At 27.4% G+C, this 15,382-nt stretch overlaps 3 protein-coding genes across 9 annotated transcripts in view; 1 reads left to right on the forward strand and 2 right to left on the reverse strand.

The window, feature by feature from the left end:
* Positions 1–15,382, forward strand: part of LOC148227885 (acetylcholine receptor subunit alpha-like) — a 299,478-nt gene that overhangs the window by 258,922 nt on the left and 25,174 nt on the right. The window lies entirely within an intron of this gene.
* LOC148227887 (caspase-7-like) lies at positions 3,664–7,340 on the reverse strand. 2 transcript variants are annotated; one of them, XM_088200528.1, is made up of 6 exons: positions 7,296–7,340; positions 6,292–6,611; positions 6,043–6,215; positions 5,075–5,216; positions 4,778–5,001; positions 3,664–4,650 (listed from the first exon to the last, which is right to left on the reverse strand). In XM_088200528.1, the coding sequence occupies exons 1-6, from the start codon at positions 7,301–7,303 to the stop codon at positions 4,423–4,425; spliced, it is 1,095 nt and encodes a 364-aa protein (XP_088056654.1). In that variant the 5' UTR covers positions 7,304–7,340; the 3' UTR covers positions 3,664–4,422. The 2 variants fall into 2 exon arrangements, with proteins under 2 accessions (XP_088056654.1, XP_088056653.1); XM_088200527.1 differs by having other exon boundaries at positions 6,043–6,218.
* Positions 12,037–15,082, reverse strand: LOC148227888 (caspase-1-like). 2 transcript variants are annotated; one of them, XM_088200529.1, is made up of 6 exons: positions 15,033–15,082; positions 14,044–14,360; positions 13,795–13,970; positions 12,819–12,969; positions 12,519–12,745; positions 12,037–12,392 (listed from the first exon to the last, which is right to left on the reverse strand). In XM_088200529.1, the coding sequence occupies exons 2-6, from the start codon at positions 14,348–14,350 to the stop codon at positions 12,165–12,167; spliced, it is 1,089 nt and encodes a 362-aa protein (XP_088056655.1). In that variant the 5' UTR covers positions 14,351–14,360; positions 15,033–15,082; the 3' UTR covers positions 12,037–12,164. The 2 variants fall into 2 exon arrangements, with proteins under 2 accessions (XP_088056655.1, XP_088056656.1); XM_088200530.1 differs by lacking the exon at positions 15,033–15,082 and adding an exon at positions 14,884–15,009.

Genomic DNA, 15,382 nt, shown 5'->3' on the forward strand with positions numbered 1-15,382 from the left:
CCTAAAATATTTACTTAGCTTTTCTTTGCTAGTAAACCTAATTAAAATATTGCAAATATGCACATTAATTATATATATATATATATATATATATATATATATATATATATATATATATATATATATATATATATATATATATATATATATATATATATATATATATATATATATATATATATATATATATATATATATTATATATATATATATATATATATATATATATATATATATATATATATATATATATATATATATATATATATATATATATATATATATATATATATATATATATATATATATATATATATATATATATATATGTGGTTGAATGCGTTTTCGCGGAGAAATATTTGGTTAATATTTCTAGGAGTCGGATTACTCCGCGTACTTTTTTGCGCTACGTTCAATGTCAACGGACCAGACGAACGCGATACGAAGGACAGATCTGAACAACCACATGCTGGGCTTTGCCCACCGGATGTTCATATTCTCAATTTTCCCCTGAGGATGGCCGGGCGAATCTGGCCGAAACGTAGGGACCATGATTCCACACGGAATCAAAAAAGTACGCGGAGTAATCCGACTCCTAGAAATATTAACCATATATATATATATATATATATATATATATATATATATATATATATATATATATATATATATATATATATATATATATATATATATATATATATATATATATATATATATATATATATATATATACATATACATATTATATATATATATATATATATATATATATATATATATATATATATATATATATATATATATATATATATATATATATATATATATATATATATATATATATATATATATATATATATATATATATATATATATATATATATATATATATATATATATATATATATATATATATATAAAATTTAATTTATGTACAGTTTATGAAATTTTATGTGATTACGACTACGGCTTTCTTAGCCGTATTAAAAGTTTTTAACTGAATGTTATGGTTTATATTATATTATATAAAAATATGTTGAATTATTCGGAATTGCTTTAAATCGATACTTCTGTATGATAAACTGTTTACAATATTAAATAATAACGATTGGTGATCTGTTGAAATTCACTGGTGGTGAAATCAAAGTCTCTTTATCTAGTCCTAAGAAAAACGAAACTCCACCTCCTCTTTTTGTCTTTTAAGGAGCCAATTATGATTTGATGTCAAAACAACTTTAAAAAAAAATCGAATTTTATTAGGAAAAAAATGCTAAGCTTAAATTCATTGTGTAGTTTCACAAAAAATATAATATTATTATGATCAAAGTGTAATTATTTATCTCATTTTTTAAACATGTTTGTAACTTAATGATGAAAATCGTGACTTCGTGAAAATATCGTTCATTTTTTTTTTAATACATTACACGTGTTAGTTATAGAATTAGTCATGAATTTTCAATACCGATGGCTTAGGAGCCGTGAAAGTTTATGGTTGACTTACATCTTTTTATGGAAGCTAAAAATGAGATATATCTACGAAACGGTAGCATTTGACCCGTAAAATAGCCAATAAATATATCGCGCGTTAACTATGGTCTACCTTATTGCCGGGTAAATAAATATGAAGGAAAATATAGACATTATATTGTAATATAGCATACTAGATAATACGCTTTGTATATATAATAATGTATATATATAGAATAACATATACATAGTTACCTGTGGTGTTAAAGCATAAAAGAAAGAGCAACTGATTTACTTACAAATTATTCATTTTCAAATGAGGTTTAAGAAATATAGTTAAACTCTATTGAGTACAAAATCTTACTAGAGCATCTTATATTTAACAAGCTTTAGCCAACAGCAATGTGAGATCTGACTGAATATTTATTTTTAGTAAAAGTAAATTCTTTCTATTTTATAGATTTCGATTTCCAAATGTCAGCAAACAGTTTATGATATATATAATATACTTTTACTTAATATTACAAATAAAAATATTTTTTTATTTTATGGAAATTTTGATTAAATTCGTTTGTAATTTTACTAGTATCGACGAATGATCTGATGACAGCTTGAAACATTATTCAGCTAGAATTCGTTTTACATATATTTTTTGACAGTGCAAAAGACAATCAATTCAGGTAGTTTTTTCTGATCATTTGGTCAATATGCTGGTTGAAATAGCCACCTCAAAATATTTTCCACTGCCACTTTGTACAATTATTTTTTTTTGTATAAACACAGTATCCATATATTTTAAAGTAAGTTTTTTAATTAAAATGAGTTTCAGAAACCAGAATCTATTTCGCGTTGTTCAAAAAAAATATATATTTATTGTGTGTGTTGCAATAAACCGTTGGCGTTCCATGTGGCAATTTATAGTAGGACGGTCATTTTGCACTCTTAGAAAAAACTACTATATCATTATAATTTTTTTTTATTCAATAATCCAATTTACATATTATATAAACATTTAAAAAATGCCAAGAAAGCGCTAATTAAGTATAAAAAAGTCATATTGCATATTTTTGACTGAATATATCGGAAATCAGTAAACACAATAATAGTTCATGACACGCTGTCCAAAATGCTTTGCAACGATTCAACGAATGTGGTTCTTATAAATAAAAGCCAAGAGCTGGAAGAAAACGAAAGACAACTTCTCAGGAAAATTGAATGTTTGTTCGCGAGTCCCTTAAAAATCGTCGAAAAATATTTTCAAAGCTGGCTGCTGAAGTCTCTACAAGTGGAGAGGCATTCATATTTTCACAGACAATGAGAAGAAGGCTCAACGATGTGAGACTCAGAGGTTGTAAAGCCCCACACAATCTGTGGCTTTTAGAAATTAATAAAGTGAGCCCGAAAACACCGAGATTGAACACCTGAAGATTGGGTGAAAGTCATTAAAGAAAAAACTAAATTTAGTTACTATAAAAAAATTCGCAAGCAATAATGTTTTTTAAATAATCAATTTTTTTTTAAATTTTTGGGACCCCTGGTGTAGTACACGTGCGTCTCAGAGTCGGAGAAGATCTAGCTAATTGCGTAGCAAAGTCAAATATGGTGGCGGAAGCGTTATGGTCTGAGGTTGCATGTCTTACTGGAAAATATTTCTAAGCACCGACCATGCTACCACCCAATTCCAATAAGAAATCGCTCCGTGCCAAAACAGGGGTTTGTTTGCGTCAAAGGGCTTGAAGCTTTTAGAATGGCATACACACATCACACATATTGGCTGATACACAATGAAATAAGGAGGTTGAGCAGAGTGGTTTCGTGAATTATTATCCGAAATAAAAACATTTTTTAAAAGAAAGAAAGGATGATAGTGTGACCTATCTCCAAAACAAGAAATGATTGTGAAAACTAACATTTTTGACAGACCATCTACATTTAATAAAATAAATTCAGGATTAAAAAGAAAATCGAGAACCATCATTGATATGATATCGTCAGTTGATTCGTTCAAGATAAAATCAAGACTATGGATAAGAAATATGAAAAACACGGATTTATAATAACTTAGAAAAGACAAAGTCAACAAAAACAATCTTTATTAAAAAATAGCAACAAAGACAGCATTAGCTGTTTACATAACTTTTTTTGTTAACAATAATAAAAAAAAATGTTTACATATCTATATTATACATATTGTTCACTTCAGCATATTTTAAATAGTATGTTCAATGAATAATATAAACATGATTGTTAACAAAGTAACAACTATTATGATTGTAAAAGGTTAGTAGAACCAATCAACTACATTATTCAAAGTACAACTTTTGAGGTTTAATAATTTTCAAAATATCATCCATTTTAGTTTCATCTGAACTTAGTTTCTTCAATTTATTTTTAAGTATGTCACTAATATTATTAAATTTACGATCCTGACTATCTTTGCCATCCTGACCATCTTTTCTGCACTTCTGGCTATTTTCATTGACCTGCAGCGAAAAGATTACATTCTTTTAATTGAAAGTGTCTAAATACTACTTTCTGTTACTTCTAATGCCATTCGAAGCTGTCTTAGTTTTCCAACTCTGTGCCTTCTTTCAGTATGGCGAACGAGAAAATTATTTATGACTGACATTACACATCATTTATCCTTTGATGGTTTCGGTGATTATTAATAACTGTTCCAATTTAAAATCGATATGTTAACTTTTAACCGATTTGTAAAACGCATTTTTAAAAACAATTAATATATTTATTTGAAAATAGATTATACATAATTTAAAAATATATTATTAGAATATATTAAAAATAATGCGTTAATATAAAAAAAGTACCTAAAAAACTAAAAAAAATATTTTTAAAAGGCTCACAAAACATTAAAACGTAAAAATAAATTTTGTAGCATGTTTTTGGTAACATTAAAAAAACATTTAAAGTGTAAAAATTACTAAATCTAGTTTACTTTCTGCAAACAGCATATATTCCAACAACGACTAGAATTGCATTCAAAACAAAGATGTTATGATTTAACCTACTTATTCTTTTATTTAATACATTAAAATTATTATTTTCATCATCCCTTATTTCACTTTGAGGTTGATTTATAAATTGCCTACTTTCTTGTAAACAAGCATCATCTTCAATACTCTCCTGACTATCTCCGGACTCATTTATATTTTTGTTGACCTAAAACGAAAAGAATACATTCATTGATTTAAAAGTGTATATATACTACTTTCTGTTACTTCTAATGTATTGCACGTTTATACTTAGTTCAATTTCATTAAAATAAATGTCACTATAACAGTTTTACCTTAAATTTCCATATCTTCGTCAGCGTCGAGATTATTTGTGGCATTTGTTTTATAATAACTTCGCCACATTTTTTAACAATTTTTTCTTCACGTATAGCAACCTCACTGTTAACGCTTGTAAGCATATCCATGAGGTCCGAGTTGTACCGTCTTTTTTTCAAGACATTACACAAAGACTGAATGAACCATGTACCTTCACCCGTATTTCTAACACATACAAAATCTAAAATTGTAAAATATATTATATAATAAATCAAAACAGTTGTATTACAATAGTTACATAAAATAGATTTTACTTTCTATTCCAGAACACATTACACAAAAGTCTTTCTTATTTGGAGATTTGTAACTCGTTTGTTCGTCTAACTCTTGCATATCGTTTTTTGTTTCAAACGGTGTGTCTGATGTACCTGAATCATACTCACCACCCCGACAAGCCTATTAAAAAGAAATTCATTTTACTAAAATCGACTAAAAATGTTATGGACAGTTTTGACAGAAGCGTTTAATTCGACATACAAATTAATAAATATTTGTGGCAAAATAATAGTAGTTTATTTATTTAGTATAAAAATAAATATGTGCTATTCAAAAATTGCAATAAATTAAAAATTTATAATCGATAATCATACACTGATAAATAAATTACCCGGAGTAATAATTGCTCCAGCGACGCGACGGTAGGGCTAAAGGTGGCTTTTTTCGCATATTAGAGACAATCGGTGCATAATATATTCGCTATACATTCAGTCGTTCTTTGTCAATTTTTATTTGAAAAAATTAAGCCCTTTTATTGAGCATTATATCATATCATTTTTTAACAAAATAAGAATCAAATCAATAAATCACAGATTGTTTAAGCAAATTAGTACTGAAATTAAAATAATCATTCGCTTTCTGCTTCATACAAATGTTCCTTGTCTATCAAGATGTCTATTTTTGAATCGAGCTCGTTAAATCTTTTACTCGGTGCTAGAGTTACTATAAGTATACAGATGTTATACGAACCTTGATTGGTTCTGAGTATTTTTACATTTTTTTTTAACATTTTTGTGAGATATAACGAAATTTGAAAACACGATCATAAAACTTGTTTTTAAATAATGTTTTTTAGTCAGTTTAATCTGCCATCTTGTTTTTTAATTTTTGACCTTTGCCAGACGAAAATGTTTTTGTTGTTAGTTCGTGAGCATGTGATTTATATTTATATATTATCATATAAATTTTAAAAAAATATTTATAAACTTAAGCATTATAAAAATACCTGAATGAAGAAAAGTTTTGGTATGTCTTCTAATTCTTTACACTCTTGTAAAGTTTCCCACAAAATATTGACGCTGTATTCCTTGTCTTGTGCATAAACAACTCCATTTGATTTTCCGTGAGTCATAACAATGATAATCAAACAACTCAAATCTGAACGATTCAATTTTGTAACTGCTCAAAAAAGATAAATAATAGTAATAAATACGTACAACTCTCAGTAACTTTAATATATTATAAAAATAGTTACTTTCTTTCATTATAGACATTATTTGCTCTTCAGTATTATCTGGAAATGACTTTACGTCTATATTTAAAATCTCCAGTACTTCTATCAACGCTTTTAAATCATATTCATTGCCATATCTGTTATCTGGTTTAGTTTTCTCGAGATATTCTATATATTTTTGTATTTTCTCTTTTTCTTCTGTTGTACTTGCATGTTGTGATATTTCTCTCATGTTGCTAATTTTATTTTTGTTGAAATCATTACTATATTTTGTGTGATGAAAAATGTAGGCTTTTCCTTTGAGTACATTGTCATAGTTTAATAGTTCCATTTCTGTTAATCTAAAAAAAAAATATTAATTATTAAAACGATTAAATCATATGATACTTTGTTTTAATATGGACGGGTTGATATAAAACGGCTTAATAATTGATGAATAAGGACGAATTAATATAACCTGGAACAAGAACTATTCAAAATATAAAGAAAAATAAAATCTCCAAGTTGCTACAAGAATTGACTGCGGACAATGATTCAAATTACTCCATAAGAAAAACCTTCAAAATAATTAAAAGGCCAACAGATTCGTAAACCGAATTAAACTTGAGAAAAAAGGTTTATGTGCATGCAGACTATCTTGAAAGTGTATTTTAGCAGCAACTTAACATATTTTTCATCGAGAGAATCTGAATCAGAAAGCAGATGACACAAATTCTGACTGCAATAACTACTAAACTCAAAAGAGGCACCTGTTTTGGATCTCTTAACAGGCCATTTGTTCAAAGAAACGCCATATAACGTGAAGCTTTTTCGTGTTTTCTACACCCTGTTTAAATTAAAACACGTAGCAAAAAAGTAGAAAATGGCAGAAATTACATCACTGGAACCTCGAAAACCACATACTGGTTGTCTGGACATTTTTAAATCGCTATTTTTCTCTGCAATGTCAAGGGATGCATTAAAAATAAAGATCCCTAATGTGATTAACTGACCCAAAGCTGATTAATTCAAAATAACTGACTTACTCGGACATGTATTTGTAAAATTGTAGTCACGACTTTAAAGGAAATAATCTACTGACAAACACGTATGTATATCTTTGTATATATATACTACACGTTTGTGATAAAATTAAATTGATTAATCTAGAGATAAATAAACCTATTTTTATTAATATGAATTACTCGGGTTTTAAAACTGTTACAAAAACATCTTACTAATTAATAATTGAAATTAAGTATACATTTTTGAGAAAATATACTAATACCTACTAATGATATTGATATTTTAATTTGTTTTTAAAAAAATAGACTAGTTTTCCTATTTTTATGAAAAAAATTAACAGATATAAATATATATATAAATACTCTAATCTGATTTTTTCACAAAACCTATGTAATATTATACTTGATAAAATCCTTGTAATTCGTTTAAGAGTGAAAAATACTGATTCAGTTTATCAACAGTTTAGCCTTTTAATACATATATTTATTTATCTGTATTTTACATTAAATTTATTAGTTATAAATCATCAGATAAGACAATATCAATCATATTATTAAACGATTAAAGATAAAAATTAGGTATGGCTTAGGACTTTAGACTTTTATTTATTATTTATTATCAATTAGTAGTACTGTTATTTGCCATTTTCTACTTTTTAATTTATATTTACTAACATACATTTTTTTAAATAACAAACACAGAGTAACCTAACTGAATTTCATGTTTTAATACATAATAATATTATTATTTATCTATATGTATGTTACATTGATTAGTTATAAATCATCAGATAAGACCGTATCAATAATATTTTAAACAATTTGATGTAAAAATTAGGTGCGGCTAGGACTTTCGACTTTTATTTATAATTTAATATCAATCAGTCTTACTTTAATGTTTACTGATAAGTAATATTCTATAATATAAAGGTATCATAGTGTAGATAAGTATATTTATTAAAAATACCAATATCACCTACCAATAGTTTATTGAATGTGAGTGTTATTTGCCATTTTTCACTTTTTAATTTATATCTACTAACATACATTTCTTTAAATAACAAGCACATAATAATATAACTAAAAAGCGTGTAAGGGTTAAGTAAAATTTAAAATGTACATAATACAAATACCTCCCAAATCAAAATTGTATTTTTATTAAAATGGATTTTTTTATTACTGCGATAATCGCAAAAAATCTTAATTCTTTTTTTTATTTTATTTTTACAAATTTGCCCATCGTGGCTTAATAGGTTTCCCCAATGCATCATTATGCTAACACTGGTGATCGCGATGGTATTTTAATACATATATAATGTTGTTTTCTGTACCTTCCTTGTGTTTGTAGGAGCACAGCGTTCTCAAGCGCTGACGTCCTGGCCGCAAAGAGCAAGAATAATGGACGCAATTGCAATAATCTCATTCTATTGATACGCTTTAACGAAATTTGATAAACGCTGGCTATCGCGATAGTATTTAGTGCTGTTTTTTAATTTTTATTTATTTTAAATTGAATAGTTCGACCAGTGTATATATAATATTATATTTCTGGGAACTCCTTTACAATAGATAAAAATAATAATAAAAATTTTTTTTTTTTTTTTTAAATGGTCTCGTTTTAAATTGCAGCTGTAATATGTTATTACATGTTTTTCTCGTATTTTGCTCTATAGCCTATAGCAGAAGGCAAACTATTTAATTTTCACGCATTCAATTTCTTTGTTATACTTCAAAGAGAATTTTACTCTTTTATAGACAAAACATTATCTGAACGTTCGACAGAGCCCAGGGGTTGTTACCGTTGGAAACAATTAATTCACACCAACAAGCAAATATGTATACCCACCAAGTCATTATTGCTGACCACCCCTAAAGAAACCGTCCGTTTATCTCAAATAATAGAGAACAACTCACCATCGTGAGTTGTTCTCTATAGCGCATCTTATCATTATAGCGCTACTGCCCAAGGTAGGCCTTGTCCTTATTGAAAACTCATTTTATACTGGGCGGTTGTGTATTTCTTAGTACCAAAACGCTATCACCTCGGCCATAACTTACATAATCGTTTGTCACCACTTGACAATGTATTGTACTATTCGAACCATATGGTTAGGCATTAATTGTTTTTCTTTACTAATTTATGTTTATTCATTGTGATTTAAAGGGCTGGCGTAAGCTAATTATTGGCCACCTTAAAAAAATAATCATGATAGAAATACGCATATTAGACAAGCGGAGCTTAACAATATTTAATAATTTTCAAATTCGACAAAACGTAAAACAAAATATTTTCAAAAACTCACAAACTCACTTTTTTCAAAATGCACTAGCATTATCTTCTCAGTGACGCTTTTGCATTTGACATCGCCGCTCGACAATGGCACCTGATTTACATTTGTACCAAATTGCTAAATATAAATATATTTTTAATCTAAATATATGTTCTATTTTATTATAATTAATTTTAAATACCTACGTATATTATTTACGTGCGTATTTGGTTCGCCCCATTGTCTTATTTATGAGGTGATTTAAAATGGTGAATTATTAAACTCCTCACTTCCGTCTTAGCCACATGGCACAATAATTCAATCGATTCTGTTATTCATACGTAGAATATTTTTTTTCTGCTACCAACGGTCGTATTAGTTTATTTACAGTTGTATTTACATTTAAGCAAAGGTGCTGTGTGCTCAACAAAAATACAATAAAAATTTTCATTAGGGAACACCCAAGAACTTTAGAAAACTACCTATTGAATTGCACTAAATACATTTATTTATCTTTGACACGTGTCTAAGAAACAATGGTCATTGTCTTTTTCACACAATAGTATTGTTATAAGAATTATTTTGTCAACACCCGGGAACGACCATAATAGTTTCGCTTATGAAGGGTCACCCGGAAGCAATATTTTTGCCTCATTAGAGGTGTTGCAAATTTATAGGCGGAGCTTAACGGTACTCGATTCCGACTCGCGCATTTGATTCTATTGTGTTAACATTTTTGTTAATTGTTTTTTTTATTATTGTTTATTATTTTATTTAGAAAATAGCTTATGGTGTATTATTTTTTTTATTTATTTTTGTGACGGCTGCAAGAGCGAGTAGAAGACAGCCAGAATAGTCTTTAGATGAAGTGCCAAGTGACGCGACGCAGATCGCGTACTCTCTCAGTCTCTCATAAATATAGGTATGTGAAACTAGCTTTCAAAGATTAGTTGTCATTAAAACAAAATATCGACCATGAATGGATCTAAATGGCGATTTAAGGCTTTTGATTTCTAGTACAGATCCGAACATTTAATAAATAAATTACTGGCCACGATTAAATTTGATCGACCGCAAATTTCTGTTTTTTTTCTAAAAAATTGCATCTGTCATCTGCTGTAAGATATGAAGGCGTCAGTGCCACGCAATACATATCTTTAACTTGTCGACTTTTTCTAATACATGAAGAGAACCAGACAGCGGCCGGCCAGACATTCATTATTGTCACCAATGTTGATTGATATTTTGCCGATAATCCCGGATGGATATACCGCCTAAGCCGGAACGGCTCGATGGACCTGTTAATGACAGTAGCATTTAAATTTTCTGAGTCGAAATAAAATTAACACATTTATGTGGGACTACATTAAAGTATTTAAAAAATCAGAAACAAAATTGTAAGTGAATTATTTTTTCTATATACAAAAAATATTAAGAATTATAAAAATCGTTGTGATTTTAGCAAATATGCTTTAAATATTTAAGAGCTATTATATAAATTAAAAAACCAGTTTTAATGCATCAAAGAAAGTGGAAATTAATTTTTATTATTTTGTATTTAATTTTCTTTTAACGCAGAGAAATCAAAAAGTAACATTTTAATGGAATTGATAAAAAATACAGTGCAACACGGTGCTAAAAAATATAGAAGTTGTTATTCTTAATTAATTCAATTTAAAAGAACTATACAAGTAAAAACTTGTAAAGTTCTTTTCAATTTTTGTTAATTTATTTAGAAAAATTGATTTTTTTATGAAAGTAAAATATATTTTTGCTCGCTACATTTTTTTTACTAAGCTGCAGGCTCTCTTAAAATGGATTTGCCGGCCCACATTAATATATTAGTTTGACACCACTGTTCTAGAGTCTAGACTACCTTTTATAACATTAAATTCTCAATATAAAACTAAAAGTATCATTATATATTACAAGCAATTGGAGAAAAATGGTTGCAAAACGATTAACATTACCAAATAAATAAATATATTAATTTTTACATATAATTTTATTTTTGTGGCAAAAACCATAAAATTATTGTAATGTTCGTCTATGAAAACGTGTATATATTTTATTTCTTGATAAAGGTTTCACTAATAAATTATGTCCTATTTTTCTCTCAGTGAATAATGCTCCCGGCGAAATAAAATTCTCCAATAAAACGTCTCAAGTGTGACTTATTACATTCCGCCATTCGAAGCTGTCGTATTATATTGCGCGGCGGACCGAGCCTGGACCGCGACCCTTAGTTTTCCACCTCTGTGCCTTCTTTCAGTACGACGAAACGAGAAAATTATTTATGACCGACATTACGCATCATTTATCCTTCCATGGTTTCGGTGATTAATAATAACTGTTCCAAATTAAAATCGATCCGTTAACTCTTAACCGATTTGTAAAACACATTTTTGAAAACAATTCCTATATTTATTTGAAAATATTTTATACATAATTTAAAAACATATTATTAGAATATAATAGAAATAATGCGGTAATATAAAAAAAAATACCTAACAAACTCAATAAAATATGTTTAAAAGGCTCACAAAACATTAAATTTTGATGCATGAGTTTGGTTAACAATAAAAAAAACATTTAAAGTGTACGAATAAGTATATCTAGTTTACTTCCTGAACACAACATATATTACAGTAACGATTATAATAACAAAAAAAATACAGAAGTTACGAATTAAAACCCTGTTTTTATTAATAGTTGCATTCAAAGTATAATTTATAGCATCCCAATTTCCAATTCGAGGTTGATTTATAAATTGGCTATTTTCTTGTAAGCAAGAAATATCTTCGACACACTCCTGACTTCCTCCGCACTCTTGACTATTTTTGTTGTACTGAAACGAAAAAATTACATTCATTGATTTAAAAGTGTCTATATACTACTTTCTGTTTCTTCTAATGCATTTCACGTTTATACTTAATTCAATTTCATTAAGAAAATGTCACTATGAAAGCTTTACCTTAAATTTCCATATCTTCGTCAGCGTCGAGGTTATTTGTGGCATTTGTTTTATTGTAATAACTTTGCCATCATTTTTAACAAATAAATTTTCACGTATAGCAACCTCACTATTAACGCTAGTAAGAATATCCATGAGGTCCCACTGTTTACCTTTAACTTTCAAGACATCGCACAAAGATTGAATGAACCATGTACCTTCATTCTTATTTCTAACACATATATAATCTAAAATTGTAAAATATAGTATATAAAAATTCAAAACAGTTAAATCACAATAGTTACCTAAAATTGATTTTACCTTCAATTGCAGAACACATTACACAAAAGTCTTTTTTATTTGGAAATTTGTAACTCATTTTTTCGTATTTATTCTCTTGCATTCTCTTTTCTGTTCCTGAACATGAGTCTGGTACAAGCATACCTTCATCACACTTACCACCCCGACAAGCCTATTAAAAATAAATTCATTTCACTAAAATCGACTAAAAATGTTATGGACACTTTTGACAAAAGCGTTTAATTTGACATACAAATTAATAAATATTTGTGGCCAAATAATCGTAGTTTATTTATTTACTAAAAAAATAAATATGTGCTATTGAAAAAAATGCAATAAACTATAAATTTTTAATCGATAATTCATAAACTGAAAATAAAATTCCCCGGAATAATAGTTGCTTTAGCGACGGTAGGGCTAAACGTGAGTTTTTTCGCATAGTAGAGACAATTGGTGCATAATATATTTGCTATACATTCAGTCATTTTTCGTCAATTTTTATTTGAAAAAATAAACCCTTTCATAGAGTATTATATCATATCATTTTTTAACAAAATCAGAATCAATTCAATAAATCACAGATTGTTTAAACAAATTGGTACTGAAAAAATTGAAATAATCATTCGCTTTCTGCTTCATACAAATGTTCTTTGTCTATCAAGATGTCTATTTTTTAATCGAGCTCATTAAATCTTTTACTCGGTGCTAGAGTTACTATAAGTATACAGATGTTATACGAACCTTGATTGGTTCTGAGTATTTTTTACATTTTTTTTAACATTTTTGTGAGATATAACGAAATTTGAAAACACGATCATAAAACTGGTTTTTAAATAATGTTTTTTATTCAGTTTCATGTGCCATCTTGATTTTTAATTTTTGTCCTTTGCCAGACGGAGAGGTTTTTGTTGTTAGTTCGTGAGCATGTGATTTATATTTATATATTATCATATAAATTTTAAAAAAATATTTATAAACTTAAGCATTATAAAAATACCTGAATGAAGAAAAGTTTTGGTAAGTCTTCTAATTCTTTACAATCTTGTAAAATTTCCCACAAAATATTGACGTTGTATTCTTCGTCGTATGCATAAACAACTCCATTTTCTTTTCCATGAGTCATAACAATGATAATCAAACAACTCAAATCTGAACGATTCAATTTTGTAACTGCTCAAAAAAGATAAATAATAGTAATAAATACGTACAACTCTCAGTAACTTTAATATATTATTAAAATAGTTACTTGTTTTCATTATAGTCATTATTTGATTCTTAGTTTTATCTGGAAATGACTCGACGTCTATACTTAAATTCGTCAGTACTTTTTTCAACGCTTTTAAATCATATTCATTGCCATATCTGTTATCTGGTTTAGTTGTGAGATATTCTATATATTTTTGTATTTTCTCTTTTTCTTCTGTTGTATATGCATATTGTAAATTTTCTTTCATTTTGCTAATTTTATTTTTGTTGAAATCATTACTATATTTTGTGTGATGAAAAATGTAGGCTTTTCCTTTGAGTACATTGTCATAGTTTAATAGTTCCATTTCTGGTAATCTAAAAAAATAAGTAAATTTAAAACGATTAAATCATATGATACTTTGTTTTAATATGGACGGGTCGATATAAAACGGCTTAATAATTGATGAATAAGGATTAATTAATATAGCCTGGAACAAGAACTATTCAAAATATAAACAAAAAGAAAATCTCCTAGTTGCTACAAGAATTGACTGCGGATTCATATTACTCCATAAGGAAAACCTTCAAAATAATTAAAAGGCCAACCACTAATGTACCGCTGATTCATAAACCGATTTAATTTTGAACAAAAAGGTTTATGTACATGCAAACTATCTAGAAATGTGTTCTAGTCGCAACTTAACCTATTTTTCATCAAAAGAATCTGAATCAGAAAGCAGATTGCACAAATTCTGACTGCAATAACTACTAAACTCAAAATAGGCACCTGTTTTGGATCTTTTAACAGACCATATTACCAAAGTAAAGTTTTTCGTGTTTTTTACGCCCCGTTTAAATTAAAACACGTAGCAAAAGAGTAGAAAATGGCAGAAATTACATCACTAGAGCCTCGAAAATCACATTGTGGTTGTCTGTACATTTTTAAATCACTATTTTTCTCTGCAATGTCAAGGGATGCATTAAAAATAAAGATCCCTAATGTGATTAACTGACCCAAAGCTGATTAATTCAAAATAACTGACTTACTCGGACGTGTATTTGTAAAATTGTAGTCACGACTTTGAAGTAAATAATCTACTGGCACACACTATGTATATCTTTTTATATATATACTATATGTTTTTGATAAAATTAAATTGTGTAATCTGAAGATAAATAACCTTTATTTTTTATAATATGAATTACACGGGTTTTAAAACTGTTACAAGAATATCTTACTAAATAATAATTGAAAGTAAGTATACATTTTTTGGAAAATATACTAATACGTACTAATGATATTTATATTATAATTTATTTTTAAAAAAATATACAAGTTTTTCTATTTATATGAAAAAAATGAACAGATATAAATATATATATATATACATATAAAT

The sequence above is a fragment of the Plectrocnemia conspersa genome, unplaced genomic scaffold (assembly GCF_051122295.1).
Source record: "Plectrocnemia conspersa isolate PC_06_02 unplaced genomic scaffold, ASM5112229v1 ptg000012l, whole genome shotgun sequence".
Taxonomy (NCBI): Eukaryota; Metazoa; Arthropoda; class Insecta; order Trichoptera; family Polycentropodidae; genus Plectrocnemia; species Plectrocnemia conspersa.

Coding starts and splice junctions, on each gene's coding strand:
- LOC148227887 (XM_088200527.1), bottom strand. Junction 6,219..6,291: donor AATGTCTATAATGAAAGAAA/GTAACTATTTTT, acceptor ATCTTTTTTGAG/CAGTTACAAAATTGAATCGT. Junction 4,651..4,777: donor CGAAGATATGGAAATTTAAG/GTAAAACTGTTA, acceptor TTTTCGTTTTAG/GTCAACAAAAATATAAATGA.
- LOC148227888 (XM_088200529.1), bottom strand. CDS start 14,350: ATGGAACTATTAAACTATGACAATGTACTCAAAGGAAAAGCCTACATT. Junction 12,746..12,818: donor AATGTGTTCTGCAATTGAAG/GTAAAATCAATT, acceptor TTACAATTTTAG/ATTATATATGTGTTAGAAAT. Junction 12,393..12,518: donor CGAAGATATGGAAATTTAAG/GTAAAGCTTTCA, acceptor TTTTCGTTTCAG/TACAACAAAAATAGTCAAGA.